At 40.6% G+C, this 25,904-nt stretch overlaps 1 protein-coding gene across 2 annotated transcripts in view; it reads right to left on the bottom strand.

Moving 5' to 3' along the window:
* Positions 1-25,904, bottom strand: part of LOC127650074 (oxysterol-binding protein-related protein 10-like) — a 51,181-nt gene that overhangs the window by 4,650 nt on the left and 20,627 nt on the right. For both annotated transcript variants that reach the window (XM_052135270.1, XM_052135271.1), the window contains exons 4-9: positions 21,698-21,766; positions 18,316-18,510; positions 11,599-11,818; positions 7,554-7,690; positions 2,844-2,987; positions 1,290-1,791 (exon numbers count right to left, since the gene is read on the bottom strand). In XM_052135270.1, the coding sequence (XP_051991230.1) occupies positions 1,290-1,791; positions 2,844-2,987; positions 7,554-7,690; positions 11,599-11,818; positions 18,316-18,510; positions 21,698-21,766 (1,267 nt within the window). The remainder of the gene's footprint in view (positions 1-1,289; positions 1,792-2,843; positions 2,988-7,553; positions 7,691-11,598; positions 11,819-18,315; positions 18,511-21,697; positions 21,767-25,904) is intronic.

The following is a 25,904-nucleotide window of genomic DNA, read 5'->3' on the forward strand; positions in this document are numbered from 1 at the left end:
GAAGGAACGTCCGCTGACCGCGAGAGGAGAAGGGGCTCCTAACTGACCGCCTGGAGCGGTCAGGGCCACTGCCAGGGGCGGAGGAGACCCCTACCAGCTGCTGAAACACGGCGGGGTCTGAGACCGCCGACCACCTGGAGCGGAAAAAATGCTGCTAGGGGCGGGGGAGACCCCTTCTGTTCCCCGAGAACGCGGCAGGGCATTCCATCCACCAGGGGCTGGAGGACTGCATCCGATCCGCCCGGGGAGGCGTGGCTGTCAGTTAGAGAGTGGAGGAGTGGCCGAGGACCAAGCTACGACGTATCAGAGAACTGGCGAGTAAGTGTTTTTTTTCTTTCTCTCTCTCTCTTCCACTGCCGCTGTTGGCCTTTTCCCTCTCTTTTAAATTTGACAGTTTTTTTTGTTGGGGGGTACTGCACTGTTACATTATTGTTTCCCTCCCCTGTCCCCTCCCAGATTCAGGAAGGCAGGGATGACCTGCCAGCAGACGGGGGTATAAGGCACGTCCTCCCCAGGGAAAGATGGGGGGGGGTGTATGTCATGCCGGGGGCTCCCCGGCCTGAGAGAATGAGAGAGGTGACAGGGCAGAGGGCGGGGCTGGGTTGTGATTTTACACACCGGTCCCTTATCAGGCTTATCAAGCCTCCGAGAGAGATAAAGGCTGACTGCGGATGGTGGTGCAACATAGAGAGAACGTTTACGGGCAGTTGTCCGTCCTATGTGTGTGTTTGTGTCTTTTGGTTTTAGTTCTTTATATTATTTATTTGTCAAGTCGGTTCTCGCCTCCTCCTTTCCATTGAACTGCTTTACAATCGGTTTTTAATGACAGATCCGATACTGTTTATTTTTGTGTTTAAGTGTCCGCTAACTGATATTCATAACCAATTTTAAATCCTTGTTTATTTCTGCTTTTAGGCTCAATAATAACTTATAACTTAAGTCTTTTGTGTCTAATCGGTAAACCCAATATTTAAAAAACGATAACCGATTAAGTGGAATAGCGTAAATATTGGTTAAAAATATCGGTCAAACCGATTATCGGTCTATCTCTAGATGTTTTACATGTCAAGAGGCCGCTATCTGGGTTTGGTTTCGGGTTAACACCTTTTACTTTACACTTTGGACTATCCCTGAGGTTGTTTTTAAGAGATTGTGTGCAACAGTGTGTTGACTGTTGACTTTGCATACATGCATACATACATGTACATAAACGTACATGATGAGTAAATTGGAGCATAATAAGACAAACAACACCCCTTTTTTTGAGTAGATAAAGATCCGTTACGCACCTTCGCCCACCATGGAGACGCCCACTGACATGCCCATGAACTTGCTCTTGGTCCACACGTGTGTATTCACACACATGCCTCTCTCCGCACACTCGCAATAAAACCCAGACACTGGAGGATGATGCGAAATCTGCTCCGCCACAAAACGCACTCTGTAGCATTCTGACCCCGCCCCCACTCCCTCCTGATTGGTCCCTGTACATGTCTCTCGCACCTCTGAACCAAGAGAATGGCCGTGAGATCTTAGAGGGTGGACTTGGTCTCGTGGGACCTCCCAGGAGCAGTGGAACGTCTCACCCAGCACCGGATTGTATGGTTTCTTTGCGACGGCACCCTTGCGTCCTTCGTGGAATGCGGTCAGGTAGTATTCGACAAATCGCACCATGCGCTCCTCAGGCGTGCTGCCAGTGGAGATGGCCAGGAACAGGTCAGGATGAGCCATGAAGTTGGCGTACATCTCCAGTAAAGAGCGTTTCTCCAGAATGAAGGTAGGAAGCACCACCTACGTAGTGAAGAAAAAGGCAGAGAGGAACCACCGTTGAAACTGTCATCATACAGCTTAATTAATCAGGGATGCACTAATATAGAATTGGCCGACAGCACTTTGCAAAGGCAATCATCGCTATTGTTATTGCTTATGCTTGGGTTTAGGGATTTGATTAAAAAAAAACAATCTTAAAATGATCAAATCATATGTCTTGTTGAGGAGAGGCGTGCTGTTATCTTTCTTAGCAATCAGACTGACTTTCACTAGGCTGACAATAAAACAGACTTTTAGACTTGCATTGAAGGAGGGAATCGAGTCATTTCATAGAGACTTGAGGGTGCAAGACTCTTAATAAAATGATTCTTTCCAATAGCAGACTGAACAGGCTGATATGATCATTAATACAAGCGCAGATTTTGCTGATATGGTCACTGATATATTCTGCCTGATTTCTTTGAAATATTGAAATTTTTTCTAAATTATATTACGCGGTTCATTATGAATTTTTGGGCAGTTCCAAGGAGAATTGTCCACTGTGTGGTGTTAAAAGAGAGTTAAATGTTCTCCCAAACAGATGGTTAATGTTCTTAAGAGTTTTAAATCAACAAAACTGACCTCCCTACCCTAAACCTTAAACCTAAACCTAACCCATAGATGAAAAACACAATCACGTCATTTTGTGCCTCTTCTATGCCACTTTGTGCCTCTTCTATGCCACTTCGCATGCTCTTCAGGACTTGTACCCCGCTCCTTCACATCACAAGTATTTGGATATGTAATGCAAAGGTTAAAATGAGTCATGTGCTATAGTAAAAGTGTATAGATGTCATTAGACAGCATTACGTGAGGGACAGGGCGAAAAGTACCTGTTTTTTAACTGACAATCTGCTGTTTTGCATGATTTGTGTACACGTGAATTAACGTCATTGTTGTTCTTGCAACTTGCAACAAGCCACTTAAAAAATATTTTTCAAGTAATGTGATTATGTAAGACCAGGTTGGATTAATTGTGCATGCAAATGAGAAGTGAATGGTCTATGGGAATATGTAGTTGTATTTGTTAGTACCCGAGTGAGATCCATGCCCAGTTTGAGTTGAGACAAAAGATGCAGAATAACACTCCTCTGATCCTCCAACATGCCAAGATCCTCCTCAGCATTATCTTCTGAATCCATCACCTCCTCACCAGGAGAAATCACCTCCATGCCGTCCTACAGCAAACACACAAACAACACATGCTACACAGCCAGAATGTGTTTTAAAAAATCAGTGTGGGGGCTGTCACACCACACCTTCATCGGTCTCTCTCTTCAGCCATTTCGACACTTTCTAAAGTGTTTGCTCTTGCTGAGAATTTTGTCTTTGTGTTTTTACTTACCTTGGTTTGCTTCTAGTTTTCTGTCTTGGTTTCATCGTCATCTTACTGACTAATAAACCTGCTTTTGAGTTCAAACCTTCTTCTGTGATTCCTGCTCTTGTGTGTTACTCTATAACAGCAGATGAACTCGTGTGTGTGTGTGTGTGTGTGTGTGTGCGTGTGTGTCTAAATGCAGACTTGATGTTTTATGCTTTTCATAAAGAGCCATTTAATGCACATATAAATTACATTCAGGTCCCTCCTTATTTCTTCTCCCCTCCTCTCTAATTCAATTATGACTGTTTTGCTGAAAGAAGAAGAAGAAGAAGAAGAAAAGAAAAAACCTTGATTAACATTAGAAGTGGACCTTGAGTAAAAAGATAGAATGATAAAAACGTGAATATGACATGATGGTGCTGCTTTGTTTGTTGTTGTTTTGGATTATTTACCACACTTTCTGACAGATATCAGGGTGTCACGAGAATCACACTGTTCTCTGTGACGGCACATAAACGGACTGTTGGAAGGCTACCTGGCCGGCAAAGGTAAACGCAGTAACTAGTGTAAGAAATAATGCCTGTAATTTTAAATCTCCCCAATTTTTCATGCCCAAATTCACAATGCACTCTAAGTCCTCGTGGTGGTGTAGGGCCTCAATCCGCATCTTATCACGTGACTTGTTGAGCGTGTTAACATGGAGACGTAGCGCATGTGGAGGCTTCCCGCTATTCTCCACGGCATACACACACAACTCACCACATGCCCCACCGAGAGCGAGAACCACATTATAGTGACCACGAGGAGGTTACCCCATGTGACTCTACCCTCCCTAGCAACCGGGCCAATTTGGTTGCTTAGAAGCCTTTATTTTGGTCACACATTATACATAAATTTTTGCATATATACAGTGAGATGTATTAGTTTTCACATATACCATCCTGGGGTCAGAGGGCAGGGTCAGCCTGTCAGTCAGATACGGCACCCCTGGGGCAGATAGGCTCAAGGGCCCAACAGTGGCATCTTGGTGGTGCTGGGGCTTCCCCCAACCCCCGACCTTCTTCTCAGTTACGCAGAGCCTCAACCTCCACCATTGCCCCTGACTGGATTCACTCAACATGCCCTGGATTCAAACTCACGACTCCAGGGGTGATAGTCAGCATCTTTACTCACCGAGTTACCCAGACCCCCCTATAAAGCCCATTTATAACATTTTATTTAATGGAAACATTCAAAATCATAAACGTCTCAAAGAAATCTGCTGAATGCTTAATTGACATCTGAGAGAAAACGTCTAATAGATACTGTAACAACCTAAAAAATACGTCTTCAAGATGTAAACACACATCAAATAGTCTGTGTGATATACATGTGCTATCTGGGTTGTATATTAAGTTAATTTCATAAAAAATATAAATGGTAATGCACTACCAAACTGACATCCTAATGCCTGAAACATGGCCATTGTGTTTGTACTGTTAATGTCTGGCAACCACAGATACTTTATGTATTCCTTTATTTTCAGTGTGTACATATTTAAGTGTTTTGGGTCGCCAACTGTCCCGTGGTTTCCCCGAAATGAAGATGTCCCGTATTTAAGCACGAAGCTCAAGCCGGTCCCACAGGATGGATAACAAAACTCACAAGGTTTACCTTTTGCCGCCATTTAATTCAGTTACTAAATCTAGTGGGATTAATGCAAGATTGAAAAGCTGAAATCCTCCTCCGGGGTGCTTCGGAGTTCTGTTGGAGTTTATTTTGTAAAAATGACCATCTGCCTGCAGATTATCCAGCTCATTAAAAGACTACTTGCCAAATAAATACATCAATAAATGGACATGAAACATTGATTAGAGTGGAAATAATTTTATTAGCTTACTTGATGAGAATACCCAGTAATCCCAGAAGTAGTAAAAATGGCTCAGATACCTGGATGAGCGGGCTGAGACGTTGATGTGCGGTTGTTACTCAGAAGTATTAGACTGCTAGATGGCGCCATTGACCAATCAGAATTGAGTATTCCAGAGACCCTTGTAATAAGAAAGGCGGGACTGGGATTTGACTGGGTGAAACATGAGACTATGATATGATTGGTTAATAATACTTTTCCGTGCCTACACAGTCTTGCTTACTTCAGCTGAAAAGTCAATAAAAAAGTCCAACGACAAACAGACAGTTTCAGCCATATTTGGCTGTTCTGATGGAAGTGGATGGTTATATTATAGTCTTGTTCTCGCTCTCCACACCACGTCTCATGAGTGTAATGTCATTTCATGCCACTCTCTGACATTAAATCTTAACTAGCTGTGCAGAAATGCTGTAATATCACTCGTGTTTCATTATTATGATTATTTATGAGGGTAATTACACTGGCAGTGGCAAAGACAGAACCATAATGAGCTGGTGAGGTTTTCACGTATTGCAGTTGACAGCAGTGAATGATGTCTGGACGAATGTCATTAAGCAAGAAATACAGTCACAAGGCCAACAAAATGTCAGTCATTCTTCAAGCATGTCGTATTTGACCCTTTATTAAAATATGGAGGAAGCTAGATGCAAACTATAACAGGATTTTTGAAGTTCTGGACAAAAAGGGGTTTATGATATATATATATATATACTGTATATATTCTCTCTATCTCTGTCTATTTCCCCAGTGCAGTGTGTGTATACATAAAGAGTATACAGTATGTATATATATATATATATATATATATATATATATATATATATATATATATATATATATATATACACTCACCTAAAGGATTATTAGGAACACCTGTTCAATTTCTCATTTATGCAATTATCTAATCAACCAATCACATGGCAGTTGCTTCAATGCATTTAGGGGTGTGGTCCTGGTCAAGACAATCTCCTGAACTCCAAACTGAATGTCAGAATGGGAAAGAAAGGTGATTTAAGCAATTTTGAGCGTGGCATGGTTGTTGGTGCCAGACGGGCCGGTCTGAGTATTTCACAATCTGCTCAGTTACTGGGATTTTCACGCACAACCATTTCTAGGGTTTACAAAGAATGGTGTGAAAAGGGAAAAACATCCAGTATCGCGGCAGTCCTGTGGGCTGAAAATGCCTTGTTGATGCTAGAGGGCAGAGGAGAATGGGCCAACTGATTCAAGCTGATAGAAGAGCAACTTTGCCTGAAATAACCACTCATTACAACCGAGGTATGCAGCAAAGCATTTGTGAAGCCACAACACGCACAACCTTGAGGCGGATGGGCTACAACAGCAGAAGACCCCACCGGTACCACTCATCTCCACTACAAATAGGAAAAAGAGGCTACAATTTGCAAGAGCTCACCAAAATTGGACAGTTGAAGACTGGAAAAATGTTGCCTGGTCTGATGAGTCTCGATTTCTGTTGAGACATTCAGATGGTAGAGTCAGAATTTGGCGTAAACAGAATGAGAACATGGATCCATCATGCCTTGTTACCACTGTGCAGGCTGGTGGTGGTGGTGTAATGGTGTGGGGATGTTTTCTTGGCACACTTTAGGCCCCTTAGTGCCAATTGGGCATCGTTTAAATGCCACGGCCTACCTGAGCATTGTTTCTGACCATGTCCATCCCTTTATGGCCACCATGTACCCATCCTCTGATGGCTACTTCCAGCAGGATAATGCACCATGTCACAAAGCTCGAATCATTTCAAATTGGTTTCTTGAACATGACAATGAGTTCACTGTACTAAAATGGCCCCCACAGTCACCAGATCTCAACCCAATAGAGCATCTTTGGGATGTGGTGGAATGGGAGCTTCGTGCCCTGGATGTGCATCCCACAAATCTCCATCAACTGCAAGATGCTATCCTATCAATATGGGCCAACATTTCTAAAGAATGCTTTCAGCACCTTGTTGAATCAATGCCACGTAGAATTAAGGCAGTTCTGAAGGCGAAAGGGGGTCAAACACAGTATTAGTATGGTGTTCCTAATAATCGTTTAGGTGAGTGTATATATATATGCAGGGGCGGGACCAGAAGGGTGGCACAGGGTAACAGCTGCCACCCAAAAATGAGCTTTGCCACCCCAATTGCCACCCCAACTCGGACCCAACAGCTTAACCCGTCCATGATGCGCATGGTCCATAACACGCCCCTTCAGACAAACTTAATGGATGCCACCCCTTCCTCGACTGTTGCCACCCCTGGTAAAAAAATCCTGGACACGCCCATATATATATATATATATATATATATATATATATATATATATATATATATATATATATATATATATATATATATATATATACATATAGAATATTTATTTATTGTAAAATATTCAGAAACATTCAGGATCCACAAATAATAATAATAATAATAAAGACTTGACCACTTCTCTTTGCACTGAACTACACTACCCATAATGCATTAATAGGTTCTGACAGCATGGATTTACCTCAGTATTCGGAAACGTCAGCAGGTTTTTGTTGCTGAGGGAGGGCGAGTGATCTGTCGAGGGTAGAGTAGCAGCACCACCATTCCTCAAACTTTCTCCTGAGGGTGACTTTGGAACCGTCCATACAGGTACATTGTCTAAGGGACGTTGAACACACAGCCAACAGTTAAACATTGTGTCCGTCATCACGGAAAGTCATTCCCAATTATCAGTCAGCGATTCTCAGCCCATGTTCTGTCAGTCAGTGGTGATGAACCAGTTTAAGGTGGTTTGCTGGTTCAGCTAGTCTCCCAGCTGGGCCAATCTGATTTTGAACTGATAATTGGCATGACAATCTGACAGATGCCCAAAACCTTTCTAAAACCATCAAACTACACTAGGCAGACCAGTTAAAACACTAGCCTGGTTGCTAGATAAGTCCACGACTAGATTAAGATGATGTTTTCGGGAAGTGAGGGAAACCCAGGGTTTGAAGCGAGCATCCAAACACTCGGTCACACATTCGCCTCAGAGCTTGTACCTACACCAGCCCGTCATCATTGCCCGGGGCTCGTCTCGCACATCAACACTGGAGCTCCAAATCACAGCAGTAGTTTTCTCTGCAGGTGTCCTCACTAAGAGACGTTTGAGGGTGAGCTCTGGGAAAGGATGAGATTATTTTACATTCTAGTGTCAGCTCTGACGCGAGCGAGAGGATGCTGAGGAGCTAGAGCAGGATTATACTTCTGTGTGTACCCAGATAGCACACGGACGTCTATGAGATGTCTGTTAAAGAGCGTTTCATCTGGAAAGCATCGAATGTGAATGAACATCTGCTAAACATCTGATGCATCTGATGAACGTCTTATTGACATCCGAGAGGTAACGCCTTCCCGATTGCCCACAGACACGTCCCAGATGTCTATTTGATGTGTTTGTTTACATTCCAAAGTTGTATTTTGTACATCTTCAATATGTCTTTAAGATGTTTTACATTCAGCAGATGTCTTTGAGACGTTTATGACTTAGAATGACTGTAAATCTGATCATTTTAAGATGTTTAGAAGATGTACACTATAGTTTAGAAGTATTGTGATGCTTTCCATTGAAAGATCAGAAGAGACATCACGGAGATGTGCGTGTGCCATCTTGTAGACGTATTGCAGATGAGTAAACATCCTAAAAAATGATGTCTTCCAGACGTGAACACGCATCAAATAGACATTTATACGAACGTCTTTCTTGATAGCAAATGTACATTACACAGACTTCTGTTTCATGTGTGTTACATCTGGAAGACGTTTTAGATTGTTTGCTTACATCTACGAGACTTTGCTCTCAGATGTCTTTTAGATGTCTTTCATACAAGTATGAAAATCTTCTTTTTTCTAGATGCTAATCAAACGGTGTCCAGATGAAACACTCTTAAACAGACATCTCAGAGATGTGCGTGTGCAATCAGAAACAGGATCAAGCTTCTAGTGAAACACTGTAAATTATATGAGCAATATATCAAAATTGAACTAATACTTTGCCTTGCATGTCCTCACTGATTTACCCACATTAAAAATTAAATTGCAAATGAGATCTTAACTGTTTCTGCTGGTAAGAAATAGGATTAAATAGAGGAAATATTGAGACTCTTGTTGAAGTCTCCTGCTTCTCAGATGACTTCATCAACTACATTACCAGATGACCAGATGACCAGGGTCACAAAACCTACTTATATCTATGGGCTTGTTCTTTCTGGTCCAGAACCCCAAATATGGTAGTCCTAGATTACATCTAAGCATTATAGTATAAAATGCAGCATCGTTTGCAAATACGGCATTTTAGTAAATGCAGTGCTTCCGACGAAGGCACAAATGTTTCAAGCAGAGAAGCAATATCACACTAAACATGCAATAAACGTCCATGCATGGACCAGAACAGAACATATGAAATGCTCTGGCTGGTCATTTTGATGGGAGATAAACAGATCATGCAGACAAGACAAAGACATTTTTAGGATTTGGATTTACCTGATTGGTGTGTTCCGTCCTCTCTGGATCAGCCCCTGTAAGAACTCCTCCCCAATCACAGCCCCACCCCCTAATTATATATGTTTGTTCTCTGGCATATAATAGACCTTAGTAAGAGTACATGGCATTTTTAATTTGACATGCAGAACTACAGTCCATTTAATATGTTGTATAGTTTTAAGGTAGGGATGGGACTATATGATCATCTCACGATTCGGTTCGGTATACAATATGATGTTCACGATTCAATATAATCTCAATTCTATATTATAACACTTAAATTACAAAATATAAAATGTTATATATAATAATGATATGAGCATTCACTGTTTGAAATAATGTGTGCAATTTACAAGTAATAACATTGAGTTTATATTCATATTCATAAGAAACTCTAAATAGGTTACTGTCACTTTAAGAGATCAACGAGCGGCTCACAGTGTTCCGGTTCAGTGAACATCAACAAGAATATCTCAGTTTCTTTAGCGCATCCGTGCTGTGTGAGATTAAAATGAATATTTCTTTATCTGACTGTAAAGAACAGAAAGGATGTTAAGACGCCTCATCTTTGATGGACACACATTACATGGAGGAATGTTTTATTATCAAGCATTTTTCATCAAAACAAGTTGATTTTTCAGGTATTCCAGTGCTTACATCTCTAAAAGCTAAATTCAAGCACTTTAAGCACTTTAGGGACCTTGTGTGAAACCTGTAAAAATGCACAGTTGGGGTAAAAATCAAGCGATAGAGAGATTATGATGTTTGGCGGGTCATTTCATTTATGATCACATGGACAGAAAGCAATGTTGCAAATTTTGAACTATCGAGTTATGCCACGGAATTCGGATGGGTTTTTTTTATTGGAAAATTATGGAAAGATTAAATTTGTTGTATTTTCTTGACTCAGTCTCATTTTTATGTGCATCAAATTGAATATGCCTTCTACTCTAAGGTCTATTGGCACTTTGGTCTTTGTAAAGGGGCCAATCTAGACTTTGATAATTGGAGATGATTGCTTGCCAAACAGCTCAGATCAAGAGCACAGACTGAACTCAAGAGTACCAGATCAAACTGCCTTTAATTCAGCGGATATTTTAGTAAGACCAAGAACATTCTGAAGAACAAGTTTCTGCATTTTGCCATGTCTTCAATCCATTCATCTACACATACTCTCAATTTCATCTCAATTTGAGGTCATTTGAAGTTATCAGGCTAAGAGCGGTACAAAGCACTTTTAAACCCCAGCATTGATTTCCTCTTTGAGAAACACAGTTATTTTATACAAATGAATGAAAATAACAGGAACAAGGAAAACATTCAGAAAAGAAAATGGCACAAAATGTCATGAAATTGTCTAATGCATAGGTGCTGTAGCTTCTCCAGACGTTAGAGTGTTCATCCTCGCAAAAACACAGTGTGCTCAAATTTGTCCATTGAAAACAAGCAAGTCCAAAAAGATTCCTCTATTCTCTGTTCTTTCTTATCCACAAAGAATATCTATGGGGGCAATGCTCCCCCCGTCCCCCTATAAGTACCTGAGTTCACATCAGGATTCATTTGAAATGTTTTATTAGACCCACTCGGTTCTTACGGACAGTATTGTTTGAATATTCAGGCACCTGTGTGTTTCTTTGGCATTCAACCAGCATAGAAGAGCGGGTGAACAGTAATATGAATTGAAACATTCCCACACACGCACACAAATCAATGAAATACATGCATTAAAGGGACAATGTCCATCCCTTTCCATTTAAACAACACTAAAAGCAATAATACAAATTAAACGGACAGCCAGAGAACTAAATTCAACAAATAAACAGCCAAAATACAGGTGAACGCACAAATGGATGGAGTACCAACACAGCAGAACATGCAAACTTCAAAACAGCCCTTTCAACAACATTTGTTGCAAACATTTAGCTGCATGGGCCCCGGGAAATCCGGACAAGGGCCACAGTCTACCTCGCCCTGATCTTTGGCTGGGTCACGCTCAGGGTCTGGAGTGGCCAGGGGTGTCTTTACGGCATCCATGTCGGACTCACCAGAGGTCAGGCCCCGGTTGTGACACGTCTGACCATTGCTGTGGTGTCCGGAGCTCTTCTGTAAAATAGTCAGGCACTCTCCGAGACAGCTGAGGGTGGCGGCAGACGTTGCTTTGAGCAGTAGCAGGTCTTGATCCAGACAGGAGAGGGGTCCTCGCATCGGCAACGACTCAATGGAGTGAATGAGACTCTTCTGCTGACCTTCAGCATGACTCATAACCTAAAAAAAAGGAAGAGAAATAGTGGAAGAGTGTGTTAGTGTGTTCAGACTAAGCCTTGTCTGAAAGCTTAAAGTAGCTTTTTGTCTACTGTTGGCTGTTTGTATTATGGTAATGTCTGTATAACCATCTAGCTAGATAGAAAGAAAGTCAGATATATAGATGGAGAGAGAGAGAGAGAGAGAGAGAGAGAGAGAGAGAGAGAGAACAACTTAAAGCAGCTCAATTGCCTTCTGTGGGTTTGTTTACATTTACATGTTTTTAAAGGTGAAGTTTGAATTCACAAGCCCTCCATTGGCCCATTTGAACATTTGTAAGGATTTTTCCGATTTTTGATTTTCCATTGTGCAAAAAAGGTAAGTCCGATCAATTAGAAAAGACATAGCACACTTTTCCAGAACAGTCTGAAGGTCTGTACCAATTTTGGTGGATGTAGCTTTAAAGCTCTAGGAGGAGATAATGTTAGAAACTTTGGTCTTGGTTGAGGGATTGTGAAAAAAAACCTTATAGCTACCAAGTTTGTAGAAATACAGTATGTTGGCTTCTTCAAAGCTAACATAATTAGGGCCTGAGCACAGAAGGTATTTGACCTGAAAGAGAAAACTGATCATAGAGGATCAACAGTTTACACTCATGTGCACTATAGCCAGTGCGTGAAGTGGGCGGTAACTCACCGGTACGCAGCAGCTGCACTGCTCTTAATTTAGTCTATAGAGTACCAGCACATTTTCTTGCGTACCACCACTTCTCAGAGTCTCCCAGCATGATGTAATGTTTTTATTTAATGTAAGTCAGTGATTTGATGAGGCCGCCAATCACTTTAATCTAACCTTCAAATGATGTTGATAAAATTACAGTAAACATCCGAGCGCTCTCTGTGCAACTCTCAGCGGTGAGTTTAACAACACTCAACACGTGCAAGAGCATCGGTGGTCGTCAAGCGATCCGTGGTCCAGTTCCGGAGAAGTGCTTGTTTAAGTTTGTCTGGGCATAGTTCAGTTACATACTTCTCCAGCAACTTTTGGCTGAGCACATTACAGACCTAAAAAACTAACTATTCAAAGCTGTTACAGTAGATCTGATTATGATCTGATTATAATCTGATTATGATCTGATTATTATCTGATCATGATCTTATTATGCTCTGATTATTATCTGATTATTATCTGATTATGCTCTGATTATTATCTGATTATGATCTTATTATGGTCTGATTATGATCTGATTATGCTCTGATTATTATCTGATTATGATCTGATTATGCTCTGATTATTATCTGATTATTATCTGATTATGCTCTGATTATTATCTGATTATGATCTTATTATTATCTGATTATGATCTGATTATGCTCTGATTATGCTCTGATTATTATCTGATTATTATCTGATTATGATCTGATTATTATCTGATTATTATCTGATTATGATCTGATTATGATCTGATTATGCTCTGATTATTATCTGATTATTATCTGATTATGCTCTGATTATTATCTGATTATGATCTTATTATTATCTGATTATGATCTGATTATGCTCTGATTATGCTCTGATTATGATCTGATTATGATCTGATTATTATCTGATCATGATCTTATTATGATCTGATTATGATCTGATTATGCTCTGATTATTATCTGATTATGATCTGATTATGCTCTGATTATGATCTGATTATGCTCTGATTATGATCTGATTATGATCTGATTATGCTCTGATTATGATCTGATTATGATCTGATTATGCTCTGATTATGATCTGATTATGATCTGATTATGATCTGATTATGGTCTGATTATGGTCTGATTATGATCTGATTATGATCTGATTATGCTCTGATTATTATCTGATTATGATCTGATTATGGTCTGATTATGATCTGATTATGCTCTGATTATTATCTGATTATGATCTGATTATTCTCTGATTATGATCTGATTATGATCTGATTATTATCTGATTATGCTCTGATTATTATCTGATTATGATCTGATTATGATCTGATTATGCTCTGATTATTATCTGATTATTATCTGATTATGATCTGATTATGATCTGAGTTTGATCTGATTATGCTCTGATTATTATCTGATTATGATCTGATTATGCTCTGATTATTATCTGATTATGATCTGATTATGATCTGATTATGATCTGATTATTATCTGATTATGATTTGATTATGATCTGATTATGGTCTGATTATGATCTGATTATGGTCTGATTATTATCTGATTATTATCTGATTATTATTTGATTATGATCTGATTATGGTCTGGCTCCAGTGTGCAAATTCATGTGTGCAGGACAAGGAAAGGCTCATTTTGCTCTCGTTGAATGGGAGGATTATAAGAACTACAGACGCAGATGCTCTTTTTCAGTTTTAGGCTACATTTATTTTGTGTAAAAAGGCAGTTCAACATCAGATTGCCATTTATCTCTTGTGAGGGTTGATATTATCAAAGATACAGACTTTAGCAGATCTAAATATTCTTCCTCAGTTTTTATAAACAATAACCCTACATTGTATGTTTTTATTTTCAAAGTAAATTTAATCAGTTAGTTGAGGGTGTGAGGTCATATTTGTTCTTCAGCCAGATCAGATAAATTCCAAGATTATATGGCCAGAACTTGAACATTTTAATTAAATTAAAGTACCTGCACTTCAAGCACTGCCCATGGGTGTCAAACTCATTTTGGGTTGGGGCCTGCTTGGACTATGCAACATTGCTTGGGGGCCAAGTTTATATTTATAAATTATATATACTGTGAGTGTGTATGTATATATATATATATACTGCGTTTGCCATTTATAGGTGTGTGTTTGAGTAAAATTGAATTTTTTTGTTTCTCTGTATAAAGTACTGCCAACATTTCTCCCAAATTCCATTATAATAAATATTGTCATTTAGAGCATTTATTTGCAGAAAATGAAACTGGTCAATATAATAAAAAAGATTCTGTGTTTTCAGAGCTCGAATAATGCAAAGTATAATCAACACAATTCTAATGTTTAACTTAGAGTTCAGAAGTCAATATTTGGTGGAATAATCCTGATTTTCACATTGCTGTTGGGTGACTTTATGCCACTCCTGGCGCAACAATTCAAGCAGCTCAGCTTTGTTTGATGGCTTGTGGCCATCCATCTTCCTCTTGATCACAGAGGTTTTCAATGGGGTTCAGGTCTGGAGATTGGGCTGGCCATGACAGGGATCCGGTGGTCCTCCATCCCACACTTTGATTGACCCGCTGTGTGGCATGGAGCATTGTCCTGCTGGAGAAACCAATCCCACAGCAGAAGGAAGGAAGTTTCCTTCCAGGATAACCTTGTACACCCCCAGATCATCACCGATCGTCCACCTGGTCATCTAATGGTTAGACGGAGACCTAGAGAGGCCTTCAAGTCACAGTGTCTCGCACCAACTGTGAAATTTGGTGGAGGATCGGTGATGATCTGGGGGTGCTTTTATGCACTGCTGCCACACGATTGGCTGATTAGATAATCACATGAATGATTGTTGGTGCCAGACGGGCTGGTTTGAGTATTTCTGGGATTTTCACACACAAACATCTCTAAAGTTTACTCCGAATGGTGCCAAAAACATCCAGTGAGCGGCAGTTCTGCGGATGGAAACACCTTGTTGATGAGAAAGGTCAGAGAATGCCAGACTGGTTCACGGTAACTCAGATAACTGCTCTGTACAATTGATGGTGATGGTGAGAAGAATATAATGGCGCTGTTTTGGCGGCACGGTGGCGTTTGCTTTACGCAAATCATCCCGTGGGCCGTAGAGGACTCCTTGCAGGCCGGGTCCCGCAAGGACACACCTACTATAGCCCCTTGTGGCAATGCTGAGAATGCAACACGTACTTGTGCTATAAATCAACACATGAAATCAAGCTTCAAACAGAGTCCAACAGACAGATGAAGGTCTTTAGTGCTGTATTTGAACAGGAAGGGGTTCAGTCATTTCATTAGAGCAGTGAGAAAAAAGCAATTAGAACACACAAAACAATCAGGAATCCCCGTTGAGAGGAAGCATTCGAGCAAATGAGCTTAGACATCTGTTATTCCCAATAAACTCTCATCGCCCAAGACCCCTGCTAGTGCTTCTGCTGCGAGCGGCACGAGTTGCTGAAACCTGCAGTCAGATAATAACCTCGACAACTGTAGAAACACAAAACAATTCTTGATTCAGGTGAACTTCACCCGGGAGGCAGCATGCTCAGTGTTAGTCATCACTCACTTTCATTGGATTGAAGAAAGATGCTGTGAAAGGTGATCGAGGCACCAACGTCTCCTGACATCTCCTTTTGTGCTCCACTGATGAAAGAAAGTCGTACGGGTTTGGAACGGCATGAGGGTGAATTTTTTGGTGAACTGTCCCTTTAAAACACAGTCATTATTATCATCTCTGATCTGAGAGAACGCTGATGATCACGTGACCTGTGCATCGGGATATTTGACAAACAAGATAATAACACTTCCTCACACCACGGCTGACCGCAAGATTTTAATTCTCTAAGTGTCGATCTGGCACAGAAAGATTAAAACCCATCAGTGCACACACTGACACACTTTATATGATGGCAAAGGTCTGTGTGTGTGTGTGTGTGTGTGTGTGTGTGTGTGTGCATGACACACTTCTACGGTACAAAACCAGCCAAGTTTGCTCCTCATTGCTATAAAAAGAACCGCATTGAATTTCAAGTGAAAGTTGCATGCGTGTGAGTAGGTGTGGGCGGTATGAGCAAAATCACAGTACAGTATTTGATACATTTGGAAACGGTGTATCACCATATAGTTATTTTCTGCTGGGCATTCAATGGTTTATACTGGGATTGGGTGATTTATCCACAGAAATTATATCTCAGTATTTTTCAGCCTATTGACCATATGCAATATATACATGTATACCTCACTAATTATGTATTTAGCCTGAATCAGAGGAACCATTATTTTTAGTAGATTCAAACAGTAAAAATCTAGTTAAAAATTTAATCTGCAAGCAGCTTTGAATGGACCCTCACACCCTGGTGCCCGATGGGGCAGGGTTTTAGCACTTTTTAGCACTTAACATGACATTTCCTGTTGCCAGTAGGTGGCGCTATGACTATAACTGAATATTGGCATATAGAAGTGTTCAGGCCGGGACGATTATCAAACATGTGACGTTTGGGCAGATTGGACATTTTATGTTTGAGTTACAACAACTTCCTGTTTCATAGCGAAACATCAAATTTTGTCAGACTGTCACGGCCGCGCCGTGCAGTGAAATCTCAAAAGCTTCACAATTTATCATCGCCAAGGCCTTTAGATTATAAATACCAGATATGAAGTAGATCTGATGAAATCTCTAGGAAGAGTTTGTTAAAGTACGAGGCCTGGAAATGGTAAAAACAGAGCAAAAATATAAGAAAAAAATCAAAATGGCTGACTTCCTGTTGAATTTATGGCATGGGTCCAAGAGACTTTTTGTAGGTATTGGCATTTTACACAGGTGTACCAATTTTCGTATGTGTAGGTGAAACGTAGTGTAAAGTGCACATCATTGAATGTTTGTAGGTGGCACAATTGAGCCATTTTGCCACACCTCATTCTGAAACCCGTATTAGATGTACATTTACGCCACTTCTGAAGCGTGTGCAAAGTTTCATGAGATTTCGAGTATGTTTAGGCCCTCAAAAATGCGATTCATTAGGGAAAAAAATAATAAACTACTAGAAGAACAATTTCAGTATGAATCCAGGGCGTGCTGAGTGTGTCAGGTCTCCTAAGCAACCAAATTGGCCTGGTTGCTAGGGAGGGTAGAGTCACATGGGGTAACCTCCTCGTGGTCACTATAATGTGGTTCTCGCTCTCGGTGGGGCACGTGGTGAGTTGTGCGTGGATGCCACGGAGAATAGCGTGAAGCCTCCACACGCGCTACGTCTCCGTGGCAACGCACTCAACACTCTGATAAGATGCACGGAGGCAGCTGGGATTCGTCCTCCGCCACCCAGATTGAGGCGAGTCACTATGAGACCACGAGGACTTAGAGCGCATTGGGAATTGGCCGTTACAAATTGGGTGAAAAAGGGGAAAAAATCAATATAAGGCCAAGTCAACAAGAGACCTTGGCAACGTCACGTGAATCCTTTCAGTCTAGAGATGCTTTGAAAATGTAAAAGTGTTGCTCCAAAAATGACCAGAATCACACTGTCCTCAATGGGATGCATGTGTAATAAAGAAGCACCTTAGTGACTTCATGGGTGAATAATGAAAGGCTAGAGACCCCCTTGAATGTGGATGTAGGCATGCTCTTATTATGATTCTTTCATTGACTTTGACCATCTTTATACATGCTTTGGTTTGCATGTTTATTAATACATTAATGGCTTATAAATGTAACGCGTGGACACCCTTAGCTGCTAATCCTTTGGCCTCAGCACCTGATGTTTTGACATCCAAGAGACGCACGCCCCTACTTTTAAGTGTGTGTGTGTCTTAATCGTACCTCTTTGACCTCCAGGAGGCGATCTGGGTACTGTTTTTTGGCACGGCGGGCGGCTGCAGGCGACTTGTGGTGCGTTATGGTCACGATGTTGCTAGGAGCCGTGTGATGAGGCAGATGATGTCTCTGAGATCCAGGAGAGGAAGACGGAGGAACATGAGGAAGAAGAGAGCAACTCTGTGCACGACCTGATGAACACTACAGGAGAGAGAGAGATTAGGGCTAGGTTAAGAGCATGGTAACATTCCTGCACTCTTAACACATACACAGGTAAACAGAAACATAATCCTGTCAAATCAGATCTGGATTCACACTTCATCACACACTGGCTCTCACCCTCCTCCACAAGACCTCATGTCCAAAACACGCAAAAACATGAATCGGGTACAATTTAAAAGGAGAATGCTACTACGACAGTACTGTGCTAGCTTAGCAACGGAATCAGTGCTTTAGTCGAGTCTCTCGTCTCTTCATCCTGGATGTGTGTTACGTGTCAAATCATTCACTAATGAGGGTTCATTTGCTGCCGGAACGAATCTGTTTACAGAGAGACTTTGTTAAGGTTTGGAAGGAGTCTCTCAGGTGGGCAGAGCTGTGTGTGAGTGGGCAGATCTCACTCTGACAGTGAGCGTGGGCACTATAGGCAAGCCAAGCCAAGCACCATCCCGAAGGTCTGAAATCTGGCCAGGGAACGAAGATAAACACACAAGCAAGAAAACCTGTAATAAACACATGTACCCACAAACACAATGAGGTTGCTAAGGTAACCGTGCCACTATGTGTGTCCCTTGTTACTTATATTAATACATCATACTAAACATACTTTATTTGATAGATCTGACTTAAAAATTGGGTGGGTAACGTAATGATTGGAGCGATACGTGATGCAACGATATTTACTAGCTCGTCCTCTAAACTTGCATTAAAGGAGGAAACTGAGCAACATGTGGGTTAATATGTTTTTTAACGATTTAACCCTCCTGTTCTGTTCAAGCAGGGCTGCTTCCTTTATGAATGTTTTCCCTCTGTGCAAATGTTTTTATGTATTTATTTAAAAAAATAACATTTTTGGGGGGGTCTGGATATCTCAGCGAGTATTGACGCTGACTCCAGTTTGAATCAAGGGCCTGCTGAGTGACTCCAGCCAGGTGTCCTAGGCAACCAAATTGGCCCGGTTGCTAGGGAGGGTAGAGTCACATGGGGTAACCTCCTCGTGGTGGTGATTAGTGGTTCTCTCAATGGGGCGTGTGGTGAGTTGTGAGTGGATCGTGGAGAGTAGCATGAGCCTCCACATGCTGTGAGTCTCCGCGGTGTCATGCACAACGAGTCACGTGATAGATGCGCGGATTGACGGTCTCAGACGCAGAGGCAACTGAGACTCGTCCTCCACCACCCGGATTGAGGCGAGTAACCGAGCCACCACAAGGACCTGCTAAGTAGTGAGAATTGGGCATTCCAAATAGGTGAATTCTTGCTTGAAATAAAAACTATAAAACTATGCACTTCTTCTTTTGGGATTTGTTATGATTTGATGATTATGCAAATAAGCAAATTTATTGTCAAATGTCACTTCACTACAGTATAAACCTAGTGGAAACATGAACAAAATATGATAATTTCTCATGTATTGGGGGCAGATTGCTGCCATCTGGTGAAAAAAGAATAATAACATGAAAATCATGTAATGACAATAATAGCCAGTAGATGTCAGCAGTGTTCTTGGCAGCCACCTTCTGTTTAGTAATTCAAAATTTTATCACATGTTATGCATTTTGATTTTAGACGTTATCAAGCTACTATTTGTCAGTTTCATTGGGGGGGGTTGTTTGTTTTTTAAGTGTCAGGAAGATGCCATTTTTTTGGTCTGGAAGCGTAAACGTTCCCATAGTGGAATAGGTAAACTTTCTTACATTGGGTCAGACTCAGGCTTTGTTCTCTCACTGTGTGTGTGTGTGTGTGTGTGTGTGTGTGTGTGTGTGTGCATGTTTTGCACTCAGCATGTTGTACAGTCTCACTCCTTCACTTCTGTGCATGTTTGTTCTGTATTGTGGCTGATTTATAAATTATATTTGACAAATAAAAAAAAAAAGTCTGTTATTTAGTTTTACCCATTCATTTCCTATGGTCGGTCAATTTTGACCACGAAGAGTAAAGGTGTCGTTTTTTTTTTTTTGACCATTTAGACTTATTGAATGAAGTCCAATTTTGTTGTGTGTGTTCAGATGGCAAGTGGAGGAAACTTCAGCTACCTGAATGTTGGTTGAACTACATGACTTTGATTTGGTTGGACGGTTGTACTCTAGACTCCTGAGATTTCCCTGTAAAAATATCTCCCCATATCAGTTACAGTCTGCCTGCACTGAGGCGTCTTGTGAGTAAGAAAAGAGCGTGTGTGTGTTTGACAAAGCATAAAGACTCTATTCTCCCTCAGAGCTGAAGAGTAGAGACAATGAAGCTCTGTAATTATGGGCTGGACGTGCAGTTATTCAAGTACAGCATTAATAGAGATATCCCGCCCTCTCCCTGTCAACACACACACACAAAATAATCAATCTAAATACCATTATACACCAACTGAGAGACAGAGAAAGAGAGACTTCAAATCACTTCAAACACACACATACAAAACATCCCTCACACTTAAATACATGCGTGTGTGTGTGTGTGTGTGTGTGTGTCAGTGTGTGCGTGTTTTTGTGATTTACGAGGACAATTTTGTAAGTTACAAACTGGTAATTACAAGGTTATTATGCTATAAATGTGATTTATGAGGACATTTCTAGTGTCCCCATAATTCAAATCGCTTAAAAATCATACTAAACAATGTTTTATTGAAAATGTAAAAATGCAGAAAGTTTTCTGTGAGGGTTAGGTTTAGGGGTAGGGTTAGGTTTAGAGGATAGAATCTATAGTTTGTACAGTATAAAAGTCATTATGTCTATGGAAAGTCCCCATAATGATAGGTAGACCAATGTGTGTGTGTGTGTGTGTGTGTGTGTGTGTGTGTGTGTGTGTGTGTGTAAGCATGTATTTATCACTTTGTAGGGACCAAATGTCCCCATAAGGATAGTAAAACCCGAAATTTTTGACCTTGTGGGGACATTTTGTCGGTCCCCATGAGGAAAACAGCTTATAAATCATACTAAATTATGTTTTTTGAAAATGTAAAAATGCAGAAAGTTTTCTGTGAGGGTTAGGTTTAGGGGTAGGGTTAGGTTTAGGGGATAGAATATAAAGTTTGTACAGTATAAAAACCATTATGTCTATGGAAAGTCCCCATAAAACATGGAAACACAACATGTGTGTGTGTGTGTGTGTGTGTGTGTGTGTGTGTGTGTGTGTGTGTGTGTGTGTGTGTGTGTGTGTGAGTGTGAGTGATTCATACCTGTGCATCCAATGTATTCTGAGTTTTGTCAGCACACAGGTGCTCATCGCAATCCTTGGGTTTTCTCATCTGTGAATGACAACCAATCAGATAACACTTATCCAAAGATTAAAAAAACACTCCCCAAAGAATCTCCCCAAATACTTTCATCTCCTCCTCAGTCCACTGAACCCCAGTGCAATGGGGTTACTTTAGATTTTTTTAGACTCTTGTAATGGCCAAAGATGCTTTGAATCAAGCAAATGTGCAACTGAGAGCTTTAAATACAGTTGAAGTCAGAAGTTTACTGTACATACACTTATGTTGAAGACATTAAAACGATTTTTTTTAATCACTCCACAGATTTCATATTAGCAAACTATAATTTTGGCATGTTCTTTAGGACATCTACTCTGTAGATGTAATTTTTCCAACAATGGTTTACAGACCAATTGTTTCACTTTGAACTGACTATATCACAATTCCAGTGGGTAAGAAATGTACATAACAAAAGATAACTGTGCCTTTAAGCAGCTTGGGTAATTCGAGTCAATAGGAGGTGTACCTGTGGATGTATTTTAAGGCCTAACTTCAAACTCATTGCCTCTTTGCTTGACATCATGGGAAAATCAAAAGAAATCAGCCAAGACCTCAGAAAAATATTTGGACATCCACAAGTCTGGTTCATCCTTAGGAGCAATTTCCAAATGCCTGAAGGTGCCACATTCATCTGTGCAAACAATAGTACACAAGTATAAACACCATGTGACCACACAGCCATCATAGTAGATGCATTCTGTCTCATAGAGATGAACATAGTTTGTGTGAAAAGTGCAAATCAATCCCAGAACAACTGCAAAGGACCTTGTGAAGATGCTGGAGGAAACAGGTAGACGAGTATCTAGATCCACAGCAAAACGAGTCCAAAAATTCCAGCAACTTATTGTGAGAAGCTTGTGGAAGGATCCCCAAAACATTTGACCCAAGTTAAACAATTTAAAGGCAATGCTACCAAATACTAACAAAGTGTATGTAAACTTCTGACCCACTGGGAATGTGATGAAAGAAATAAAAGCTGAAATAAATCATTCTCTCGACTATTATTCTGACACATTCTTAAAATAAAGTAGTGATATAAAATATAGTTAAATCAAAAAATCATTATACTAGCCCTTCCTCTAGTATAATGTTCTCTTTATTTGGAACTTGACAAACATACTCAGAGAAAAAAAATATTTTTTTTATTCTAAAAGTAATAATCAACCTTACCACAATGCTAAATTTCACATTTCAGTCTGATGTTTAATAATTATTATTATAAAACACTTCATTAGGCTCATAATGGTTTAACTCATCTCTGTAGACAATACTTGAATATCTGAAAAACCAAAACAAAAGCCGGTTTGATCGAACACAATTCAAACGTTTTATATACATTTTATCAAGGGCAACGATGTGTTGTTTAAAAAATCTGCAAGGCAGATGACACATAATTGTTGGCGCAAGACACATTGTTTTAGCTGTTTTCCTCATCAGTGCTGTTTGAGATGTTTGACTTCCTCCATAGTGCTTTAAGGTAAAAAAAACTCAGTAGAATTCAAATGGTTCACGCAAGTTTTTAAGTTTGTGCCAGGAAAGAGAGAAGCCGAGTAGTGCATGTGTCTGTGGAGCCCAATCGGGAAGCCTGTTGTTGGACTCTTTCATGCTTCAGAGATGGTGCGTGAAAATCACGTGAAACACAGCTGTGTGTGTCTGATGAGAAGCATGTTCAGAACGCAAGATTGATGTCACCAAATTTGCTTGGTCAGTAATAAAATGGTCAGTACCTGAAAAACCCTGTTTCTTCAATTGTCTCAGTTTCACATAAAGCTGCTTCGCCTTCCTCCTCCATTTCTCTGACTGCATACGTGTTACGTGAATAGAATGAAGTGCACATTTCTTGCACGCAGTGGTGGTTTTGAATAACCGCGATACAGTCGATAATCCAAAATGTGTACCGGTTGCCAAATTTCAACCCCTACATACAATACTCGTAAACGTCTTCGGTTCTGTTTTTCAGAGCGTTCTCGAAAATGTAAACGTGATTGGTCAGTGGCGAGCTTCTGAAGAGAGTGTGATTGGTCAGTTGAGGTGAAAATGGATTACAAACGAGCTTGCCTGAAATGGAAGTGAAGTGAACTTCTGCTTGTTAGCTCACAAACATCACAGATGGTTATGTTTATTTAACTGTGAGATGCAGAAACCATGATCGAGGTTAAAGTATGATAAATTGTGCAGCCCTACTAAACACTTTAACTAAACAATCTGCAACTGGCGGGCATTCAAACAGCAATTCATGCCATATATGCAAGCGTTTGGAATGGATAACAAGCCAGATGCAAGGAAAATAGCACTACTGCTGAAGGTTGCTGGACCACAGGCGATAGAATTATACAATACTTTCACGTTTGAAGAAGCAGGAGACGGAGATAAGATTGATAAAGTCGTAAAGTAATTGGCAAGCACTGCTCACCAAAGGAAAACGAAACCTATGAAAGGTACGTGTTCCATTCACACATACAACAACAGGGAGAAAGTTTTGACTCTTTCCTAACTGACTTGAAATTAAAAGCAAGAACATGCTTTGGAATCTGGATTTTCTCCCCAGTTTGGAATGCCCAATTCCTCGTTGTGGCGTAGTGACTCACCTCAATCCATGTGGCGGAGGATGAATCTCAGTTGCCTCCGCGTCTGAGACCATCAATCCGCGCATCTTATCACGTGGCTTGTTGAGCACGTTACCGTGGAGATGTAGCGCATGTGGAGGCTTCATGTTATTCTCCGCGGCATCCACACACAACTCACCACACACCCCACCGAGAGCGAGAACCACATTATAGTGACCACGAGGAGGTTACCCCATGTGACTCTACCCTCCCTAGCAACCGGGCCAATTTGGTTGCTTAGGAGACCTGAATGGAGTCACTCAGCACGACCTGAATTCAAACTCACGACTCCAGGTGTTATAGTCAGCGGCAATACTTGCTGAGATACCCAGAACCCCCAACTTTGGAATCTTAACCAAATCAATGATCAGAGATCAAATTGTTTTTGGAATCCATGAGAAGAAAGTTAGGGAAAGTTAACTCGAGATAGCATCAACTTCTGCACATTTAATACGACATTTGAATGGTATGCCTTCCTGAGAACATCATCAAAGGACTGGTTGGAGTTTGTGTCTATGTGGATGACATTATTGTATGAGTATCATCCATGCAAGAGCATAATGAGACTTTTGAAGTCGTTTCAGAGAATTAGAAAGTATGGACAAACACTAAACAAAGATAAATGCCAGTTTGGTGTCACTGAGGTTACTTTTTTAGGTGACAAGATGTCCAGACATTGTGATGAGCCTGACAGAGGCTAAATCTAGGCAATCTTGCACATGCCGAGTCCTGTAGACAAGAAAGGTGTCATGAGGATCATGGGAATGGTGAATTTCATTGGGAAAATTATACCAAATCTCTCTGCAAAACAGCAAACCTCAGAGAACTGTTGAATCACAAAACCGACAAGTAAGCATGAACAAGAGTGGAAAGAGCTTAAGTCATTTTGTACATTTTGACTAAAGTCCATTTTGACTACAGAACCTGCTCTTACTTCGATCCATCCAGGAAAATCAAAATCTCCACAGATGCATCAAAAGATATAAGTACTGTCGTACTCCAAGCAGATGCTGAAAACTGGAAAGCAGTAGCCTATGCACCAAGGACAATGAGAAAGAGTGTCTTGGACTTGTCTTTTGATTTAAATTTTGATTTTGATTTATGCATTTGGCAGATGCTTTTGTCCAAAGCGACTTACAGTGCACTTATTACAGGGACAATCCCCCCGGAGCAACCTGGAGATAAGTGCCTTACTCATGGACACAATGGTGGTGACTGTGGGGATTGAACCAGCAATCGTCTGATTACCAGTTCTGTGCTTTAGCCCACTACACCACCACCAATCCGAATCCAATTTGAAGGATTCCATGATTATGTGTATGTCCTACCATCATTCACAGCAGAAACTGACCACAAGCCTTTAATTGCCAACATTATGAAAAATTGGAACATTCAATGTTTGATGATGAGATTACAGAGATATGACTTCGAAAATACATCCTAGCAGATCCACCATCAATGTGTGAGCCAAACAAGTGAGCTCTACAGAAATTGATGTGGAAATGCATGTAAATCTGGTTGTA

This window comes from Xyrauchen texanus, chromosome 10, assembly GCF_025860055.1.
Source record: "Xyrauchen texanus isolate HMW12.3.18 chromosome 10, RBS_HiC_50CHRs, whole genome shotgun sequence".
Classification (NCBI taxonomy): domain Eukaryota; kingdom Metazoa; phylum Chordata; class Actinopteri; order Cypriniformes; family Catostomidae; genus Xyrauchen; species Xyrauchen texanus.